This window comes from Globicephala melas, chromosome 1 (assembly GCF_963455315.2).
Source record: "Globicephala melas chromosome 1, mGloMel1.2, whole genome shotgun sequence".
Taxonomy (NCBI): domain Eukaryota; kingdom Metazoa; phylum Chordata; class Mammalia; order Artiodactyla; family Delphinidae; genus Globicephala; species Globicephala melas.
The window spans coordinates 262,071-286,003 of record NC_083314.1 but is presented as its reverse complement, the minus strand read 5'-3'; the positions used below and the strand labels follow the sequence as shown (position 1 = coordinate 286,003).

Below are 23,933 nucleotides of genomic sequence, written 5' to 3'. Positions count from 1 at the left end.
TTCAAAAAAATGGAGTCGCTAAATTTTTTCGTATCTCCAACTTACCTAAGTGAAAAGTAATTCTCTTATTTATCCATTTCCTCAGAAAGCAAAATGGCTGATTTTTTCATCCTCACCAATAATTATTAAATAACCCAACTATTGATTCAGAAACCTAACTAATGCCATGAGGCTTCCCAGTTCTAAACTGTTCCTAATATATTAATCACTGACTCTTCATACTCATATGTCCATCAAGGAACCCGAAACCTACCCAGCTCTGTGTGGGAACAAGGTAACTGGGAGAACACTCTTCTCCCTTTCCAGGAGAAACCTCTCAGAGCAGAAAAATCTAAGAGCAACTTGTCTTTCTTAAGTCTTTCACTCCTCATCTTCCCTCAGGCTTCACTCTCATGTTATCTGTGTGTTACATCACCAGCCCCCTTGCTCCCTGAATATTTTCTGGCTTAGCATAAATGTTTGCCACAGATTCCATACTCCTCTTCAGGAAGTCTGAGAAAAATAGCTTTCACTACCTTCTTCGTAACCTCTCAAAAACAGTACTTTTCAGCAAAAATCTCCAACTTCACTCCTACTAACCTTAATTCCCAATAAATCTTGCCCAACATCACAAGGGTCACAATGAACGCCTATTCACCTATTCTTCCTAGCCTCTGACCATTAACCATGCAGCAGCTGACTGTCCAGGCAGCATAAACCTAGAAAGATTTCAATTCCTCACCCCTCTGACAGTGCAATTCCCCCAAGTGTAAAAGCCAGAGTATAAACAGCATCCCTCTGTGAGGTTAGTAAAGTTCAATCTATGAAGAGCACGTGCATGAGAGAAATCCAGGGTCAGACACACGTTAGCACCGGGACTTGAGGCCTGTCTGATCAACCTCACGAGGCTCTCACCTCCGCTCTCATGCGTTTTGCTCGTCGAGCTGGGGGACACGTTTCCAAGGGCTGCACAGACTGCCTCTGGGGAATATCATGGGGTTTGTACTCCTTGTCCTTTGTGTCTGTGGTCAGGTTTGGCTTCTGCAGACACTGGAAATAAAACACAACTGTACTGATGAATTCTCCCCCACCCCTTTTTTAAAAAAATAAATTTATTTATTTTTAATTTTGGCTGTGTTAGGTCTTCGTTGCTGCGCATGGGCTTTCTCTAGTTGCGGTGAGCGGGGGCTACTCTTCATTGCGGTATGCGGGCTTCTCATTGCGGTGGCTTCTCTTGTTGAGGAGCACAGGCTCTGGGCGCGTGGGCTTCAGCAGTTGTGGCACGCGGGCTCAGTAGCTGTGGCTCACGGGCTCAGTAGTTGTGGCTCGCGGGCTCTAGAGTGAAGCCTCAGTAGTTGTGGCGCACAGGCTTAGTTGCTCTGCAGCATGTGCGATCTTCCCAGAGCAGGGCTCGAACCTGTGTCCTCTGCATTGGCAGGAGGATTCTTAACCACGGCACCACCAGGGAAGTCCCTTCCCCCTTTTTTAATCTTAAGAGAATTTCACTGGATTTTTGCAGGGTATATTTTACAATGATTTATGGAAATACATAACAGGTGTGCAATTTTTAAAATCTAAATAAACACAAAGACAAGTCTGCAGTTACCAACCATATACACACACATATAGTTATATTAACAGCTTGACTTTTTTTCAGGAGGTGAATGGTGTTGCTTCAATTCATTTAATTGTTGCTATCACCTCATCAGGTTACAACAGGCCACAGCAGGCTCGAGGCAGTCTCCATGAGCCAACAATTATCCCTGCTTGCAACTGTAAATTAAGTGAAGGCCCAAACTGCGAGAAAGGCCCCCTGTATGTTCCCCAAATAGCTTTCCATAATCAGAATATCTCATTTTTAAAATGTTTACAGTAATAAAATATGGAATCCAGTAATTTTTCTAAATTTTACAATCCTGTAGGTTTAAACATAATTAGCAACCTTCTATTATCAAAAAGATATCATTTGAATTGAGAAAACAGATCATGTGACTATTATCCCTTATTAAAGCTTTCCTTTTCTTCAATATATTCCTACAAAGTCTAACTCACAAGAAAAAGGTTGATAGCCCACAGCAATAACTTTGGTTCTGATCATACAAGAATCTCTTCTTGCTTTGATTTTTCTTTTTAGTTTGATTCTAAGCTCACCGAAAAAGAGTATTTAATGCCAATACAACAAAACACAGTGACCACAAAATATTACCACTGAATCTAATATGAGTTTCAAGTAAATACCACTCCTTTATAAGAGGTCCTACAAATGCCACAGGAAGCATTTTTAAAAGCAGGCTCCAAAATGTAACCACTGAAGGTCTACTGTATTATCCATACTTATAATAAGATACACTGAAACTATAACCTTCTACAACTCTTGGCTCTGCGAGCACCATTACAACCATGCAGTGTCACTAACATGGTTGGCTCCTTCCTCCTGACATTTGCAGAAAGAATCCAGAGAATGGGGAGAAGGACAAAAGAAAATACAGAGCAACCATCTAACACAATCTATTTCTGACATTTAAGTAATATGTACTATTAAAAAAATACTAGAATAGATTTCTTGATACTCTAAACAAGAACGAATCTACCACTGGGAGCACAACCTATAATATTAAATATTCTGCTCCTTCTAATTAAACCTACACACTGATCTGATCTAGAAACATCAACTCCACTAGTACGGAATATCACTGCCCACTCCACAACAAGTCCTCAATTGAGCGTTTAGAGTATGTTCAATGAAAACATGCAGATGGGAAAAAAACCTGTCCTCCATCTAAATTAACCTCCTTCGTGTATTATATACACTTTCTATTGAGACCTGAAAGTATGTGTGATTGTGGAGATATGAACTGAGCTGAATCACAGACATTTTATTAAGTGGATGGTCAGAAATTCAGATGTTATATATGTGGTTCTCATCTCCCACTAGTCTAAATGGTTCTGTAATCCATGGCCTGCCTGGCTGTATACGGACTTTGAAGAACTAAGATAAAATCAAGCTCAGAAGCTCTTTAGAATATATATGAAGAGATTATTTTGTTTCAAACCAGGATTCAAAACATACACTTGATGTGTTTGTTTTATATTTAATGCTATCGCATGCCAACTCTTAAACCTTTGTTTGAGAAACTGGAATTTAGAGGTGATTTATATCATCACACCGTAATGACATCACCCTACAGGGGCAGAGCAATCCCTTAAGACATTTAGAAAACACAGGGATACAAGACTGAGGCTTCTGTCCCGTTATCCAGCACATCACCACACAACTTCTCTCAAGTTTCCCGAAACTTACTTTAGGCCTAAGTTTACCCTTTTGCAACAGTTCCTTCATTGTGCACTCTACCCCTGCCCCCTTTATTACGGGTTTATTCTTTAAGAGCAGTTTTAGGTTTACAGCCTAGTTGAGAGGAAGGTACCTAGATTTACCATACACCAGCTGTCCCCACACATGTACAGCCTCTCCCATCATCAACATCCCCCACCAGAGTAGTAGAATTTGCTACAACTGATGTAGCAACTGATTAGCTACAACTGATGAACCTACATTCACACATCACCCAAAGTCCACAGTTCACACATCAGGATTCACTCTTGGTGCTGTACATTCTATGAGTTTGGACAAAGGTGGAGGATCATCTAGAGTACTTTCACTGCCCTATCAATCCTCTGTGCTCTGCCTATTCATCTTACACTCCTGCCCTCAGCCCCTTGCAACCACTGATCTTTTTACCATCTCCATAGTTCTTTTCCAGAATACCACTGAGTTGGAATCATACAGTACATGCAGTCCTTTCACATTGGCTTCTTTAACTTTCATAAAAATATGCACTTGGGACTTCCCTGATGGTCCAGTGGTAAAGAATCCACCTTACAATGCAGGGAACGCGGGCTCAATCAGTGGTCAGGGAACCAAGATCCCACATGCTGTGGGGCAACTAAGCCCATGCGCCACAACTCCTGAGCTCACACATCTCAACTAGAGCCTGCGGGCCACAAACTACAGAGCCCACGCGCTCTAGAGCCCACATGCCACAACTAGAGAAGAGAAAAAAACCTGCACACCACAACTAGAGGGAAGCCCACGCACCACAACGAAGGATTCCGCATGCCACAACTAAGACCCAACGCAGCCAAAAATAAATAAAACAAATAAATAAATCCTAAAAAAAAAAAATGCACTTAAGGTTCCTTCTTGTCCTCTCATGACTTGACAGCTCATTGTTTTTTAGCCTCCATCATCTGGCTGTACCATAATTTGTTTATCCATTCACCTACTAAAGGACATCTTGCTTACTTCCAACTTTTGACAATTATGAATAACAAACCTGCTACAAATATCCAGGTGCAGGTTTCTGTGTGGATATAAGTTTGCAACTCCTTTGGGTAAATACCAAGGAGTGTGATTGCTGCATTGTATGATAAAAGCACGTTTATTAGTTTTCTAAGAAATTGTCCAACTGTCTTCCAAAGTGGCAGTTCCATTTTGTATTCGACCAGCAATGGAAAAACGTTCCTGTTGCTCCACATCCTCGCCAGCATTTGGTGTTGTCATGTTCTGAATATCGGTCATTCTAATGGTGTGTAGTGATGTCTCATCGCTGTTTTCCATTCTTTTTTAAAAAAAATATGTATTTTAATTCTCCTTTCCTCTAAGGATTATTTTCAAAAATCAGAAATGGGCATAAAAATTTATGCACAAATAATTCAGCAAGAAGAGACATTCACAGAAGGATCAACAAAATGAAAAGGCAGAGTACTTTGTACCAGATGAAGGAACTAATAAAACCGCAGAAAAACAATTAAATGAAGTGGAGATAGGCAACCTTCCAGAAAAAGAATTCAGAATAATGATAGTGAAGATGATCCAGGACCTTGGAAAAAGAATGGAGGCAAAGATCAAGAAGATGCAAGAAATGTTTAACAAAGACCTAGAAGAATTAAAGAACAAACACCTAGAAGAATTAAAGAACAAACAGAGATGAACAATACAATAACTGAAATGAAAAATACACTAGAAGGAATCAATATCAGAATAACTGAGGCAGAAGAATGGATAAATGACCTGGAAGACAGAATGGTGGAATTCACTGCTGTGGAACAGAATGAAGAAAAAAGAATGGAAAGAAATGAAGACAGCCTAAGAGACCTCTAGGACAACATTAATCGCACCAACATTTGCATTATAGGGGGTCCCAGAAGGAGAAGAGAGAGAGAAGGGACCCAAGAAACATTTGAAGAGATTGTAGTCAAAAAATTCCCTGACATGGGACAGGAAATAGCCACCCAAGTCCAGGAAGTGCAGCGAGTCCCAGGCAGGATAAACCCAAGGAGAAACACGCCGAGGCACATAGTAATCAAATTGACAAAAATTAAAGGCAAAGAAAAATTATTGAAAGCAACAAGGAAAAAATGACAAACAACATACAAGGGAACGGTTAACAGCTGATGCCTCAGCAGAAACTCTACAAGCCAGAAGGGAGTGGCATGATATATTTAAAGTGATGAAAGGGAAGAACATAAAACCAAGATTACTTTACCTGCCAAGGATCTCATTCAGATTTGACAGAGAAATCAAAAGTTTTACAGACAAGCAAATGTTAAGAGAATTCAGCACCACCAAACCAGCTCTACAACAAATGCTAAAGGAACTTCTCTAAGTGGGAAACACAAGAGAAGAAAAGGACCTACAAAAACAAACCCATAACAATTAAGAAAATGGTAACAGGAACATACATATCGATAATTACCTTAAACGTTAATGGATTAAGTGCTCCAACCAAAAAACACAGGCTTGCTGAATGGATACAAAAACAAGACCCATATATATGCTGTCTACAAGAGACCCACTTCAGACCTAGGGACACATACAGACTGAAAGTGAGCAGATGGAAAAAGATATTCCAGGCAAATGGAAATCAAAAGAAAAGTGGAGTAGCAATACTCATATCAGATAAAATAGACTTTCAAATAAAGAATGTTATAAGAGACAAGGAGGGACACTACATAATGATCAAGGGATCAATCCAAGAAGATATAACAATTATAAATATATATGCACCCAGCATAGGAGCACCTCAATGCATAAGACAACTGCTAACAGCTATAACAGAGGAAATGGAGGGACTTCCCCGGTGGCACAGTGGTCAAGAATCCACCTGCCAATGCAGGGGACACGGGTTCGAGCCCTGGTCCGGAAGATCCCACATGCCACGGAGCAACTAAGCCCATGCACCACAACTACTGACCCTGCACTCTAGAGCCCGTGAGCCACAACTACTGAAGCTCTCACGCCTAGAGCTTGTGCTCCGCAACAAGAGAAGCCACTGCAATAAGCATGCACACCTCAACAAAGAGCAGCCCCTGCTCACCACAACTTCGTTGCCTGCGCACAGCAACAAAGACCCAACACAGCCCAAAATAAATAAATAAATAACTTTAAAAAAAATAATAAAAAAATTTTTTAAAAAAGAGGATATCAACAGTAACACAATAATAGTGGGGGACTTTTAACACCTTACTTACACCAATGGACAGATCATCCAGACAAAAAGTTAGTAAGAAAACACAAGCTTGAATTGACACAATAGACCAGATAGATTTAATTGGTATTTATAGGACATTCCATCCAAAAACAGCAGATTACACTTTCTTCTCAGGTGCACACAGAACATTCTCCAGGATAGGTCACATCTTGGGTCACAAATCAAGCCTCGGTAAATTTAAGAAAATTGAAATCATATCAAGCATGTTTTCCGACCACAATGCTATGAGATTAGAAATCAATTAGAGGCGGGTTTCCCTGGTGGCACAGTGGTTAAGAATCTGCCTGCCAATGCAGGGGACATGGGTTCGAGCCCTGGCCAGGAAGATCCCACATGCCACAGAGCAACTAATCCCGTGCACCACAACTAATGAGCCTGCACTCTAGATCCCGCGAGCCACAACTACTGAGCCTGCGCGCCACAACTACTGAAGCTTACGCCTAAAGCCTGTGCTCTGCAACAAGAGAAGCCACCACAGTGAGAAGCCCACGCACCACAAGGAAGAGTAACCCCAGCTCTCTGCAACTAGAGAAAGCCCGTGCCCAGCAACGAAGACCCAATGCAGCCAGAATTAAATAAATAAAATAAATCAATTTGTTTTTTAAAAAAATCAATTACAGGGGGAAAAGATGTAAAAAACACAAACACATGGAGGCTAAATAATACGTTACTAAATAACCAAGAGATCACTGAAGAAATCAAAGAGGACATCACAAAATACCTAGAGACAAATGACAATGAAAACATGAGGATCCAAAACCTATGGGATGCAGCAAAAGCAGTTCTAAGAGGGAAGTTTATAGCAATACAAGCCTACCTCAAGAAACAAGAAAAATCTCAAATAAACAATCTAAACTTACACCTAAAGAATTAGAGAAAGAAGAACAAACAAAACCCAAAGTTAGCAGAAGAAAAGAAATCATACAGATCAGAGCAGAAATAAATGAAATAGAAATAAAGAAAACAACAGCAAAGATCAATAAAACTAAAAGCTTGTTCTTTGAGAAGATAAACAAAATTGATAAACCATTAGCCAGACTCATCAAGAAAAAGAGGGAGAGGACTCAAGTCAATAAAATTAGAAATGAAAAGGAGAAGTTACAACAGACACCGCAGAAATACAAAGCATCCTAAGAGACTACTACAAGCAACTCTATGCCAATAAAATGGACAACCTGGAAGAAATGGACAAATTCTTAGAAAGGTATAACCTTCCAACACTGAACCAGGAAGAAACAGAAAATATGAACAGACCAATCACAAGTAACGAAATTGAAACTGTGATTAAAAATCTTCCAACAAACAAAAGTCCAGGACCAGATGGCTTCACAGGTGAATTCTATCAAACATTTTGAGAAGAGCTATCATCCATCCTTCTCAAACTCTTCCAAAATATTGCAGAGGAAGGAACACTCCCAAACTCATTCTATGAGGCCACCATCACCCTGATACCAAAACCAGACAAAGATACTACAAAAAAAGAAAATTACAGACCAATATCACTGATGAGTATTGATGCAAAAATCCTCAACAAAATACTAGCAAACAGAATCCAACAACACATTAAAAGGATCATACACCATGATCAAGTGGGATTTATCCCAGGGACGCAAGGATTCTTCAGTATACGCAAATCAATCAATGTGATACACCATATTAACCAACTAAAGAAGAAAAACCATATGATCATCTCAATAGATGCAGAAAAAGCTTCTGACAAAACTCAACACTCATTTATGATAAAAACTCTCCAGGACGTGGGCAAAGAGGGAACCTACCTCAACATAATAAAGGCCATATACAACAAACCCACAGCAAACATCATTCTCAATGATGAAAAACTGAAAGCATTTCCTCTAAGATCAGGAACGAGACAAGGATGCCCACTCTCACCACTATTATTCAACATCGTTTTGGAAGTCCTAGCCACGGCAATCAGAGAAGAAAAAGAAATAAAAGGAATACAAATTGGAAAAGAAGAAGTAAAACTGTCACTGTTTGCAGATGACATGATACTATACATAGAGAATCCTGAAATGCCACCAGAAAACTACTAGAGCTAATCAATGAATTTGGTTTTGCACAGAAATTTCTTGCATTCCTATACATTAACTACGAAAGACCAGAAAGAGGAATTAAGGAAACACTCCCATTTACCACTGCAACAAAAAGAATAAAATACCTAGGAATAAACCTACCTAGGGAGACAAAAGATCTGTATGCAGAAAACTATAAGACACTGATCAAAGAAATTAAAGATGATACCAAGAGATGGAGAGATATACCATGTTCCTGGATTGGAAGAATCAATATTGTGAAAATGACTATACTACCCAAAGCAATCTACTTTGCTTTGCAAAAGTAGATTCAATGAAATCCCTATCAAGTTACCAACGGCATTTTTTACGCAACTAGACAAATCATCTTAAAATTTGTATGGAGACACAAAAGACCCCGAATAGCCAAAGCAGTCCTGAGGGAAAAAAATGGAGCTGGAGGAATCAGTTTCCCTGACTTCAGACTATACTACAAAGCTACAGTAATCAAGACAATATGGTACTAGCACAAAAACAGAAACATAGATCAATGGAACAAGATAGAGTGCCCAGAGATAAACCCACACACCCATGGTCAACTAATCTATGACAAAGGAGGCAAAGATATATAATGGAGAAAAGACAGTCTCTTCAATAAGTGGTGCTGGGAAAACTGGACAGCTACATGTAAAAGAATGAAATTAGAACACTCCCTAACACCATACACAAAAATAAACTCAAAATGGATTAGAGACCTAAATGTAAGACCAGATACTATAAAACTCTTAAAGGAAAACATAGAAGAACACTCTTTGACATAAATCACAGCAAGATCTTTTGTGATCCACCTCCTAGAGTAATGGAAATAAAAACAAAAAGAAACAAATGGGACCTAATGAAACGTAAAAGCTTTTGCACAGCAAAGGAAACCATAAACAAGACGAAAAGACAGCCCTCAGAATGGGAGAAATATTTGCAAATGAATCAACGGACAAAGGATTAATCTCAAAGTATATAAACAGCTCATGCAGCTCAATATTAAAGAAACAAACAACCCAATCCAAAAATGGGCAGAGGACCTAAATAGACATTTCTCCAAAGAAGACATACAGATGGCCAAGAAGCACATGAAAAGCTGCTCAACATCACTAATTACTAGAGAAATGCAAATCAAAATTACAATGAGGTTATCACCTCAAACCAGTTAGAATGGGCATCATCAGAAAATCTACAAACAACAAATGCTGGAGAGGGTGTGGAGAAAAGGGAACCCTCTTGCACTGTTGGTTGGAATGTAAACTGATACAGCCACTCTGGAGAACAGTAATGGAGGTTCCTTAAAAAACTAAAAATAAAATTACCATATGATCCAGCAATCCCACTACTGGGCATATACCCAGAGAAAACCATAATTCAAAAAGACACATGCAGGCTTCCCTGGTGGCGCACTGGTTGAGAGTCCGCCTGCCGACGCAGGGGATACGGGTTCGTGCCCTGGTCCAGGAAGATCCCACATGCCGCAGAGCGGCTAGGCCGGTGAGCGATGGCCGCTGGGCCTGCGCATCTGGAACCTGTGCTCAGCAACCGGAGAGGCCACAACAGTGAGAGGCCCGCATACAGAAAAAAAAAAAAAGAGACACATGCACCCCAATGTTCACTGCAGCACTATTTACAATAGCCAGGTCATGGAAGCAACCTAAATGCCCATCGACAGATGAATGGATAAAGAAGATGTGGTACATATATACAATGGAATATTACTCAGCCATAAAAAGGAAATTGAGTCATTTGTTGAGACGTGGATGGACCTAGAGACTGTCATACAGAGTGAAGTAAGTCAGTTAGAGAAAAACAAATACCATATATTAACACATGTATGTGGAACCTAGAAAAATGGTACAGATGAACCGGTTTGCAGGGCAGAAGTTGAGACACAGATGCAGAGAACAAACGTATGGACACCAAGGGGGGAAAACCACAGTGGGGTGGGGATGGTGGTGTGCTGAATTGGGCAATTGGGATTGACATGTATACATTGATGTGTATAAAGCTGATGACTAATAAGAACCTGCAGTATAAGAAAACAAACAAACAAACAGGAAACTTATACTAAACTTTCTTTGGGTTATTTGTATGGAAATATGTTAATATAAATGTTTCAGACATTACATGAAATTTCTAAAAATCTTGTATGTTCTGGTATAATGTTATAAGTCATAATTCTAGTTACTACTTTAAAATGTACATCTCACAAATAACTAAATTTCCTTGTCAATTGCATTATTATGAACTTTCATCAAATCTTTAACCGTGGTCATTTTTAAGTCTTTTGTCATTTACAGACAGTTCTGGGTGTACTCTGATGCTTTTGCAAAAATGTTCCTATAAAAGGGTTTCACCTTCAAGGAATTCATGGAAGAGACTGACAAGTACAGGTTTCTGGTAACTGACTATACTGCTGAACTGAATGAATAAGCATTTTCAGAACTCTAACGGAAAACTGATGAATTCATAAAAGTGCTAACAAAAGATCAATATGAAAAAACAATTAATTACATGGGACTGAGTGAACTGATGAGGATGATTATAATTTTTATGACTTTCTGTTTGAATAAAAAAAAAATCCCACAAGGACTCAGAGACAAAAAATATACAAATCAATTTTCACAGCAAAGTAAAGGAGCTGTTACAGTTGAGGATTCCTGAACTGAATGTCAATATTATGACATAGTGTGAGTGTGTTTCGTGTTTGGTAATTGCAATCATTGTTACTCCTGTTGTGGTCATCCATTTACAATGCTTGGTATCAGTTGATATATCTCTTGTAAAAATAAAATACAGTGTGGTGTGTGAAAAAAAAAAACAACAGAAAATAAAAGAATAAAAGTCAGGAAGAGCAGGTGAACTGAAGAACACCATCTTTCACACAAGGCTCCACGAGGGTCCCCAGCGCTCCTCTGGATGCGTGATATGTGGCCTTACAAGAATTAGAAAAGGAAAATTTGTCCCATATCTTTACTCTCAATTAGTGTTCACATGCAGAATGCTATAGTGACTGTTCGTTGAAAACTTACAGGTAGTTTTCACTACCTATATGTCAGGCACTGTGTTGTATCTTATATGCATTTTATCATTTCATTTCCCTACAAAACACTATAATGTTGACACTATTAATGACACATTTTACAGATGAGGAAATTAAACCTTAGTATGCTTGAGTAACTGGTACAAGATCTCACAGCTGGTAATTATGTATTTGTACGGTTTGGTTATTGCACAATCATCCCTTTGGACTGTAACTTGTATAAAGACAGAATTGTATCTGTTGATGCCTCTATTCACCCCAGAGTGCTTAAACTATTTAACAGAGTCTTCATACATATATGTTTAATAAATATTTGTTCAACCACTGAATAAAAGAATAAATGAATGAAGTTGGGAAAAAAATTAAAAAATAAAAGGATCACACACCATGATCAAGTGGGATTTATCCCAGGGATGCAAGGATTCTTCAGTATACACAAGTCAATCAATGTGATACACCATATTAACCAACTAAAGAAGAAAAACCATATGATCATCTCAATAGATACAGAAAAAGCTTTTGACAAAATTCAACACCCATTTATGATAAAAATTCTCCAGAAAGTGGGCACAGAGGGAACCTACCTCAACATAATAAAGGCCATATGTGACAAACCCACAGCAAACATCATTCTCAATGGTGAAAAACTGAAAGCATTTCCTCTAAGATCAGAAACAAGACAAGGATGTCCACTCTCATCACTATTATTCAACATCGTTTTGGAAGTCCTAGCCACGGCAATCAGAGAAGAAAAAGAAATAAAAGGAATACAAATTGGAAAAGAAGAAGTAAAACTGTCACTGTTTGCAGATGACATGATACTATACATAGAGAATCCTAAAAATGCCACCAGAAAACTACTAGAGCTAATCAATGAATTTGGTAAAGTTGCAGGATACAAAATAAGTACACAGAAATCTCTTGCATTCCTATACATTAACAACGAAAGATCAGGAAGAGAAATTAAGGAAACAATCCCATTTACCACTGTAACAAAAAGAATAAAATACCTAGGAATAAACCTTCCTAAGGAGGTAAAAGACCTGCATTCAGAAAACTGTAAGACACTGATGAAAGAAATCAAAGATGACACAAACAGGGCTTCCCTGGTGGCGCAGTAGTTGAGAGTCCGCCTGCCGATGCAGGGGACACGGGTTTGTGTCCCGGTCCGGGAAGATCCCACGGGCCACGGAGTGGCTGGGCCCGTGAGCCATGGCCACTGAGCCTGCGCATCCGGAGCCTGTGCTCTGCAACGGGAGAGGCCACAACAGTGAGAGGCCTGCGTACCGCAAAAACAAACAAACAAAAAAAAGATGACACAAACAGATGGAGAGATATACCATGTTCTTGGATTGGAAGAAACGATACTGTGAAAATGACTATACTACCCAAAGCAATCTACAGATTCAATGCAATACCTATCAAATTACCAATGGCAGTTTTTACGCAGCTAGAAGAAAAAATCTTAAAATCTGTATGTAGACACAAAAGACCCCGAATAGCCAAAGCAGTCTTGAGGGGAAAAAACGCAGCTGGAGGAATCAGACTCCCTGACTTCAGACTACACTACAAAGCTACAGTAATCAAGACAATATGGTACTGGCATAAAAACAGAAATACAGATCAATGGAATAGGATAGAAAGCCCAGAGATAAAGACATGCACCTATGGTTAACTAATCTATGACAAAGGAGGCAAGGATATACAATGGAGAAAAGACAGTTTCTTCAATAAGTGGTGCTGGGAAAACTGGACAGCTACATGTAAAAGAATGAAATTAGAACACTCCCTAACACCATACACAAAAATAAACTCAAAATGGATTAGAGACCTAAATGTAAGACCAGACACTATAAAACTCATAGAGGAAAACACAGGAGGAACACTCTTTGACATAAATCACAGCAAGATCTTTTGTGATCCACCTCCTAGAGTAATGGAAATAAAAACAAAAAGAAACAAATGGGACCTAATGAAACTTAAAAGCTTTTGCACAGCAAAGGAAACTACAAACAAGACAAAAAGACAACCCTCAGAATGGGAGAAAATATTTGCAAACGAATCAACGGACAAAGGATTAATCTCCAAAATATATAAACAGCTCTTGCAGCTCAATATTAAAAAAGCAAACAACCCAATCCAAAAATGGGCAGAGGACCTAAATAGACATTTCTCCAAAGAAGACATACAGATGGCCAAGAAGCACATAAAAACTGCTCAACATCACTAATTATTAGAGAAATGCAAATCATAATTACAATGTGGTTATCACCTCACACCAGTTAAGAATGGGCATCATCAGAAAATCTACAAATAACAAATGCTGGAGAGGGTGTGGAGAAAAGGGAACCCTCTTGCACTGTTGTGGGAAAGTAAATTGATACAGCCACTATGTAGAACAGTATGGAGGTTCCTTAAAAAACTAAAAACAGAATCACCATACTACCCAGCAATCCCATTACTGGGCATATACCCAGAGAAAACCATAAGTCAAAAAGACCCCTATGTTCATTACACCCCAATGTTCATTGTAGCACTATTTACAATAGCCAGGTCATGGAAGCAAACTAAATGCCCATTGACAGACGAATGGATAAAGAGATGTTGTACATATATACAACGGAGTATTACCCAGCCATAAAAAAGGAGTGAAATTGGGTCATTTGTAGAGACGTGGATGGATCTAGAGACTGTCGTACAGAGTGAAGTGAGTCAGAAAGAGAAAAACAAATATCGTATATTAACGCATATATGTGGAACCTAGAAAAATGGTACGGATGAACCGGTTTGCAGGGCAGAAATTGAGATACAGACGTAGAGAACAAACGTATGGACACCAAGGGGGGAAAGTGGCGGGACAGGGTGATGGTGGTGGGATGAACTGGGAGATTAGGATTGACATATATACACTAATATGTATAAAATAGATAACTAATGAGAACCTACTGTATAAAAAATAAAATAAAATTCCAAAAAGAAAAAAAGAATTCAGCAACAGGAGAAATCAAATCAAGTTCTGGGTATAAAAATGGAATGACACAGAGTCATTAAAATCTGTATCTTCAGGCTTCCCTGGTGGTACAATGGTTAAGAATCCGCCTGCCAATGCAGGGGACACGGGTTCGAGCCCTGGTCTGGGAAGATCCCACATGCTGTGGAGCAACTAAGCCCGTGCGTCACAACTACTGAGTCTGCCCTCTAGAGCCTGCGAGCCACAACTACTGAGCCCGTGTGCTGCCACTACTGAAGCCCGAATGCCTAGAGCCCATGCTCTGCAAAAGAGAAGCCACCGCAACCAGAAGCCTGAGTACCTCAACGAAGAGTAGCCCCAGCTCTTCACAACTAGAGAAAGCCTGCACGCAGCAACGAAGACCCAACACAGCCAAAAATAAATAAATTGAAAAAAAAAACCCAAAAGACCTGTATCTTCAAAAATATACAGTGACACGTTAAGCAGGAAAAATACTGTATATGTAAAGAATACACTTCCAATTTGTGTATATGTGCATAAAAATAGCCTTGAAAGAAAAAACAGATGAGAGGATTAGAAGGGATTTATTTTCATCATACTTTCCTTTGTTTTTATACTTTCCACAGTGAACATGTATCAGTAGGCCCTTCAACAGATATTTATCTGTGTTGTAGATGTAATGTATGTAAACGGTATCTTTGAATACCTGTTCCTTTCAGACTATGATTGTATAAATGCTTACCCACTTTTCAACTATGAAACTTAGGGCCTCTCTAAGTATACAGACGAGCTATTTCTAAACCCATAAAGCAGAGAGACTCTCTCTCTCCCTTTATTCTTCTAACTTCTACACCGAGATAAGAAGGTTCAAAGGAGAAAATCTATTGTGGGCAACTGTATGTAGATCTGACTATAAAACAGAGACATAAAGGCTCCATATACAACATTTTAAACAATTTCATCCATGGGTTCACTAAACATTCACACAGTGCACATTTCTTTAAACAAGTTTCTGAGTATTAGTCACATTTTCTAGGCTAAGAAGAAAGCCCACCTGGAATCAAGGGGGAGAGAAAAGAAAAACACAATGCTACGAAAACCTATAGGATTTAAGCATTCCAGATGGTATGTCTGTATCAAGACAGAGTTTTGATTAGCAGGTTTACCCTCGGAAACTATGCTGTGATCTTCCTCCCTCTCTATAGCACAGTAACAATTTCTAAAATTACAGGGCTCACTGCTCTAGTGTAGAATATCTCAAAGGGTGTAAACAATTATGACATTCTGCTTTCTACCAGGGCCTAAAATAAGTGGGAAGTTTTTATAATATTGTTTTGCTTTTAATTAGAACAAATGTTTTTATCTGAATAATTTGGCAAATACCACCTTTGTAAGGAAACAAACACAGTTACATACGAACTATTAGCAGAGGGCTCCATGAGCTGTCCAGCATTACTGAGTCCCCTACTCTCTACCAATGTCAACATTCTATGAAAATCTCCTTGGAGACCTCAGAGACCTCAGCTGGCAAAAGAGAGCAGGCAGGCAAGTTATTTCACATGTTGTATTTTCATGTGACAACCAGGAATACACTTTAAACAGTAAGCGAATGCAAAAGCATAAGCCGCAACAAGTAGGTAATAACCAACTGCTGTAAGAAAGGAACATCTATAGCAAAGTTAATACAGATTTCAGTTTTTGATAACAAAAGAATATTTCCTCTGTAACCTTATTCACTCCAAACCTTCTTAGTATGGTTGCTCTCAAAACAGAACTAAAACATTGGAGGAAAAAAATCCATAAAACAAAAGTCTTCCAAGCAAGTCTTCCACCCATAATCAAGGCTTTTTCATTCCTCCCAAAGACCATGTGCCAATAAGCAGTGAAATAAAACAGGTTAAGGCTAGCCCCACTCACCCTCAAACTGTCTCCAGACAGGAATAAATTGTAGGGGTTGAGAATTCGCTCATAATGCCCTCTGATATGGGAGCCTACAGCTTTGCCAGGAGCAAACCCCATCTTGGTGGCAATTTTGGTCCATTTTCTATCCTTGCAAACAACTGCAAATCCACCTTCCTCTGCAACTAACTGTTAAATAAAACAGCAAAGGAAATTAGTTTTTGGCTGTGGTCATCTTTTAAAAATACATTTTCCAAGTAAAATATATATATATATATGCACTATTAATTTTAAACTAGAAATTTTAAACACTGCTTTTAACAGCATATTCCATAAACTTTTTGTACCCCTCCAAAAGCTACTTCTCAGTTCCCCAAAGCAGCCAAGATCTTCCATGAGGAAGAATTAAATTAGCAATGAAATCTCTGATAAAGAAAAGGTTCTAGTAAACTGAGGAGTAGCAAGAACGGCAGCATGTCTGGTGGAAATAATGCAGGCTTTAGACTGAAATGAACTTTAAGATAAGAATTATAACTCAGCCTTTTCAGTTGGTCAACTTGGACACTGAAAGCCTCTGTTGTCTTGTCTACAATAAAACAGACAGGAATATCTAAGAGGACCATTACGAAGTTTAAAAATTACCAAAAAACAGGTGGCAGCAAAATATTTCACGAGATAAGGCTTTCAGACCAGACAAGCAGAGATCAATTTAATCACAAAACTAAATGAAGAATTTATTTTACATATTTCAAGCAGTAAGTTTCTTATTTTAAGGCAAAGAAGATCAAATTCATGCTGTCAGAAAAATTATTCAATGAGAAAGATGGTCATTAGGCTTTTACCTTATTAAGCTGAAACAAGTCCAAGATCTTCCTCTCCACATGTGGAATTTTCAGAGTACTTCCCTGTAATTCCCAGTACTTTGCAATCTGGTCCAAGAAATTTAATTTTACACGAGTTTGAGCCTAAATGACAAAGAACTGAGTTTTACTTTTACCTAGCTTATTATAAAGCTCCTGTCTATTACCTGTGCATGTGATATTTTCATCCTTAGACTATTTAAGTGCAATACCACTTATGAATTCAATAGGGGAAACTTCCCCAAAATATACAGAATAAAACTGGTTAAATAATTATACGTTAACAAAAATTTAATTCAGCCCCTACCATGTGCCAGGTAAGTAGTAGTTACACACTCAGTAAGTCCTCTCGTAACATAAATAGGCGACCTGAGAGGTGCTTTATTTATGGAGTATCATAAGTAAGATTCTATATGCCCCTTTCGTCCTTTTACAGTTTGGGTATTTTAAAGTCTTGTTCTCTAAGAATACAAATTTTCTGATTTGCTCAAACACAAATCTAAAAGCAGATTTACAACAGAACCACTTATCTTTAAAGTCCTGATAACTTAAAGATAACAGAAAACCAGAAACTTTCTTAAATGTTATTCCCTTAACAGATTATTAATGTCACCTACAAGTCATTTTTTAAAATTTTGTCATTTTTCTTTCCTCTCATTGTGAAATTAAGTCAGACAGTTTTAAGACTTTTATCTTGCACAAGACCAAAATTGAGATCAATATTCAGAAATTCCCAACCACGTCAAAGTTAATACCCACCTCCCCATCTTTCAAGCTCAACATGAAAATACATTGAAATACTTGAAAATACATACACTAGATGCTACTACTGCCAATGCCCACAGAATTCCAGTGGGCATATGTGCCATTTAAGTTAAGAATGTTTGGTTTAGTATAGAAAAACAAAACATGGTTCAATATGAAAATCAGATTAGCAAAACATTCATATAAACAATGAACCTCTATGCTATCAATACCCAAGCCTTATTCACCCAGCACTTTAGGGCTTAAGTCGCCCACAGACTAAAGAAGAAATACTACCTCTTCTCTAGAGAATCCCCTGTGCTATTCACTCCTCCTAGGAAAAGTAAAGTGTGTTATTAAATCTAATTGAAGACATGTATTTTGGAAGAATATCAGAGCTGGAGAATCTTTTCCATTAAATGGTTCTGAAAGCACATGCCTTTCAAAACCTAAACTCTATTGGTTGTCACCTAGATTGAGAAGGATTTAAATGCATTTATTAATTAATAGGCTGGCAATTACTGACAAAAATCAGTGTTTTTAATGAAACTGGGTTGGTTGCAAAGGCTTATCGCCATTTGTTTTACCATGATTATCAGTTACTAGCCATGTTTTCGCTTCACTGAAACCACTAGATTTGTGACACAGCCTCTTTCAAAGAAGCCCCCGCTGGAATACAGGCAACCAGCATTGTAGTTAAGACATTACCTCCAATTCATTCAGCCTCTGGATACGTGGGGTAAAATGAAGTTTGTCAACATCACATGCAAATGGTGGCTGCCAATCCTAGTGGAGAAGCAAAGGTTTTCATTAGAAAAATTTATAATTCTGACATTTAAAAAATGGTTTTAAAGTTAAAACCCTGGTTAAGTAAAGCATGTTATCTCTAATGAGTCAGAACACAGGGCAGTAGTTTCTTAACTCTTTTTCCACCAGAACAGCAGAATATGTATGACGATCCTTCTCCAAATGACACATTCTGCACACACCCCGCCTAGCACTCCTCCAACCAACAACGTCACTGAGCCTCAACTGCCGTTGAAAAATCATCAACTCAGGCAAAAAAAGACTTTGACTCCTCTATTCCATAAGTATCTCTCCTCCTACAAAATAGCTATATTAATGTCAAATTATCTACAGACTGTATTTTAATATATGTAACCCAGTTACATTAACTTTTTTTTTTTTTTTTTTTGTGGTACGCGGGCCTCTCACTGCTGCGGCCTCTCCCGCTGCAGAGCACAGGCTCTGGACGCGCAGGCCCAGCGGCCACGGCTCACGGGCCCAGCCGCTCCGCGGCACGTGGGATCCTCCAGAACCGGGACACGAACCCGCGTCCCCCACACCGGCAGGCGGACCCTCAACCACTGCGCCACCAGGGAAGCCCTACATTAACTTTTATTATAAAGTTGACGATAAGTTCTTCTGTGGGGGGAAAAGAAAAAAACTGACATCCAAAACCAATTTTAAGAATCACCCTTAACATATCTACTGATACAGGTTCTTGGAAGAATTGCTATCAGGAGAAAACAGACAGGAAGGAGAATGTGTATGGACTGTTGTCTGTAAGTGGAGAAAACTGGAAACAACTTAAATGTTCATGATAAGAGAATAGTTTAAAGGCATAAAAATTATGCTGTGTTAATAGGTAGAGTTTCAGTTTGGAATAATGAAAAGGTTCTGGAGACGGACAGTGGTGATGGTTGTACAACACTGTGAATGTATTTAATGTTACTGAATTGCATGCACCCTTAAAATGGTTACAATGGTGTATTTTATATTATTCAGTATTTTAATATTTCAACATAATTTTTTAAGACAAAAACGTTCATGCTGTTATATAGCTCTATTGACACTGAAAATTTTCCTTATATATATTTTATGAAAGAAAGAAAAACAGGCTGTGCAATAGAAAAATAAAACACTGGAAAGAGACAGCAAAATGGTTAACAGCGGTTTGTCTTTGGTAGGATTATAGGTGATTTTTCTTTTGCTTCCTTACCCATCTTAAATACGATCGGAAATATATTAAATACACTAAGTAATACCTATTAAATAATAAATTATTTTAGAGTAAGAGAACAAGTTAATACAATGTTGGTACATCTGTAAATAACAATAAAATACTCTACAGCAGTAATAAAGAATACCTAGATGTTATAAACATGGAAAGATAGCCAACAGTGGATGAGTAAAAAACTGAAACATGGAAATTTGTGTTAACATATGTAAATTTTAAAGACTGTTGTAATAGGAAGGGGGAAAGAGGTTATTTACTGCAAGTTTATACTGCTGGAGTTTATCACTGCTTTTAGTTTAAAAGTAAAACTGGTTTTGTTTTTGTGATACAAACACTTAAGTAAAAATGCCCACCAGCAATGCCTGATTAAATGTTATGTTAAAAAGTAAATTTTACAATTGTTTTTCAAAGGAAAAAAGCGGATTACAAATTGGTACAAAGCTATTTACTACCACCCCAAAAAAGAATAGGAAGAAAAAAAAGAAAAGAAAAAATGGCAATACTGTTTAAGAAGTCAATGACAGATCAGGACTTCAAGTGCCTAATGCTGTCATACAGCCTCTTCAACAAAGACTATGGCTAATGTTTAAATGCCAGTTAAAGATATACTGTACTGCTAATAAACTTAAAAAAATACTACCTACGCCATCCTGGGTCAAAATGATTACAGTGATTTTTGTTTACCTTGATAACTAAAGATAAAGAAAGCAATGTGTTTAATTATACATAATACAACGTAGCAGAAGGAAATCCCATCGCTTCTTAATATTCTGTGGCAGGCTAATGGAAGACTTGATATTGCTCAGAGCTTTGCTCTCTAATACTTTATAGAAGCTGTAGGCTTTCTGAAATGAATTGATCTGGGTTGAAGGTTAGACCAAAAATATATCAAAGACAATGTGTCAGAATATACAAGTAAATGATTAACATACTGTCCAAATGACCTGCAATTTTTATAGATTAAGATTTATGAGTAATGTATAATGATATCCTCCAATGAATCAAATATGCCTTCTACTCCCAAAATACGATACAAAAATTAATCTCATCTTAAGTCTACATATTAAAGTTTTATAAATTAAGGTGAGCTGTGTCTTTGTATGTATGTATGTTATTTAATTTATACTTGTTTTAGCCTGAACCCATTTTCAAATAAAATAAATCCTAAAAATCAAACATCAAAGTGAAAACACTATGTATCTGTCACTAAGGAAGTTCACACAGTGGGTATAATACGTTTAAAACTAAAACTGTGTCAGTAGATCATTCCTTCATTAAACACAGATCACTGCAAATTGTCTCCTCCTCTGGTTACAAGAATGAGAGAAAATGGAATAAATGTCATTCGGTTTTGAGACTTTGTCAGCTGTAAAGCTCTACTCCAATAAAACGATTACATATTATTTGCAATGCTCACTGTCATATTAGAACAAAGATATTCTTGGCAAAGTCTGCCCTCTTTGGGCCATGACTTCTACATGCAGAAAAAAGCCATTTACACAACACTGTAAATCAACTAATTTCAATAAAAAGATTTTTAATTAAAAAAAAAAAGCCATCAGGGCTTCCCTGGTGGCGCAGTGGTTGAGAGTCCGCCTGCCGATGCAGGGGACACGGGTTCGTGCCCCGGTCCGTGAAGATCCCACATGCCGCGGAGCGGCTGGGCCCCGTGAGCCATGGCCGCTGAGCCTGCGCGTCCGGAGCCTGTGCTCCGCAACGGGAGAGGCCACAACAGTGAGAGGCCCACGTACCGTAAAAAAAAAAAAAAAAAAAAAAAAAGTAAATAAAGAGGTAACAACAACAAAAAGTCATCAGAGAAGGAAAGAGACCATATTAAAGCCTCTAAGAAGTGAAAAATTTCAAACAGGAATATAATCCTCAAATTAAGTAGTCAAAAAAACAAATTAAGTAGTCAAATAAATAATGAAAATCTCCATTTAGAAACGTGATAATTTTTGGTTTGACACTTAAGTATCTAAAAGGGATATCATGTAATCTAACCAAAACTTTTAGCCTCTACCAATAAAATGGTTCATAAAATCATTTTTTTCCTAACATAAAAATAGCATTTCCAGGGCTTCCCTGGTGGCGCACAAGTTAAGAATCCGCCTGCCAATGCAGGGGACATGCGTTCGAGCCCTGGTCCAGGAAGATCCCACATGCTGTGGAGCAACTAAGCCCGTGCGCCACAACTACTGAGACTGCACGCTAGAGCCCACAAGCCACAACTACTGAGACCGCATGCCACAACTCCTGAAGCCCGCACATCTAGAGCCCACGCTCCACAACAAGAGAAGCCACCACGGTGAGAAGCCCGCACACCGCCACTAAGGGTAGCCCCTGCTCACCGCAACTAGAGAAAGCCCACACTCAGCAACGAAGACCCAATGCAGCCAAAAATTAATTAATTAATAATTTTTTTAAAAAAAACCAGCATTTCCATACAAACAAGATAATAGACTGCAAGGAGTTCCATGTAAATTCCCTGCTAAAATTCATCTTAATTTCCTTTAAAAACTTTAAAATGGTTTTATTTTAACCCTTTCAGAATAAAAGTACAGCTATATTATTTAAAAGCTCAATTATTTTCCTGAGCATTAAAAAACATATTCCTTGGGAAAGCAGTTAAGTAGGCCATCGACGCTTAAAAACCCTCAGAGAGGCCTGAGAAACACCAGGTAAACATTTTCCTTAGTCCTAGCACTAACCAAGCAAAAGTAAGTTACCACACATTTAACTGAGAGAAATGTTTGAAGTTATAAAATTGGCCAGTATGAAAATAACTTTCATCGAATGCTAAAGATTTTTCAAAAACACCATGAAAATTCACTCTGTAAATGATCCACTGTTAGCATCCACATACTTAACATACTGGAATACTGTTTTAATCTTTCTAGAGGCTGACATCATTTTAAGACCTAATGATCAGCAAAACAAGAAAGTATACCCTCTACAGAGCTCACTACAAGTTAGTTCTCTGATTCCCTGCAGACAAAACCAATTAAAAATCAGCCTCAAAAGCACATTCTGGTTAGTTTACAAATAACAACATGAATTAAGAACCAAAGCATTTTTCTAATTGCGTATATTCTATCAAACCCAGTCATCACTGAATAAATGCACTCACAGGATTTTAATCCAATGCCAGCAGAGGTAAACTCAGTGTTGTTAATACAGGTTCTTATAGTTTCTGTGTTATCAACATTACCACAGAACTTCGGGGAAACTTTTAAGGATCCAAACAAAGAATTTATCTTAGTATTTTAAGGCAAGTTAGAAAAGCTTTCTGTTGAGCCTAAGATTTATCAACCTTAATAAAGATTTCAGTAACACATATATGAAATACAATTTAAAAGACTACTTTCTCATCAATTAAATGGTCTGTCAGTAAGATATCCTTAAGACACCTGCACAAATGGAAGAGGTAGTACACGGCACAGCATAATCAGTATAAATTCCCACTTATAAATGACAAGATCAGACGTACTGTTTACGAACCCCCAGGCACCTATGCGGCTCCTGACAACACTGAAGGCGGTGTCTGTCAGGAAAGCTCTGCAATACAAAAGGCCTCGTTCCAAGTCTTCCCAAAAAGGTAAATAGAATGCTAGTGCCGCTTCTTACTTCCCTCCGGGCAGACTTGGCCCCAGGCAGCTTTAATTAGCCACCAATTTGTTCAAAGCCTGTTTAAGATCTCCGGTCCTCAGTGAGCCACTAGTAAAAACACTTTATTTTGAGGATTTCCTTTTTAGACTATGGAACCACACTTTTATACCCTAAAGCCTAGG

The 23,933-nt window shown here is 38.2% G+C and overlaps 1 protein-coding gene across 2 annotated transcripts in view; it reads right to left on the bottom strand.

Annotated features, from left to right (window-relative positions):
- KDM5B (lysine demethylase 5B) overlaps positions 1–23,933 on the bottom strand; it is an 85,100-nt gene that overhangs the window by 41,442 nt on the left and 19,725 nt on the right. For both annotated transcript variants that reach the window (XR_009563155.2, XM_030844390.3), the window contains exons 2-5: positions 18,834–18,911; positions 17,364–17,486; positions 16,540–16,710; positions 895–1,029 (exon numbers count right to left, since the gene is read on the bottom strand). Coding sequence is in view for 1 of the 2 variants with exons in the window: in XM_030844390.3 (XP_030700250.1) it covers positions 895–1,029; positions 16,540–16,710; positions 17,364–17,486; positions 18,834–18,911 (507 nt within the window). In the remaining variant the exon portion in view is untranslated. The remainder of the gene's footprint in view (positions 1–894; positions 1,030–16,539; positions 16,711–17,363; positions 17,487–18,833; positions 18,912–23,933) is intronic.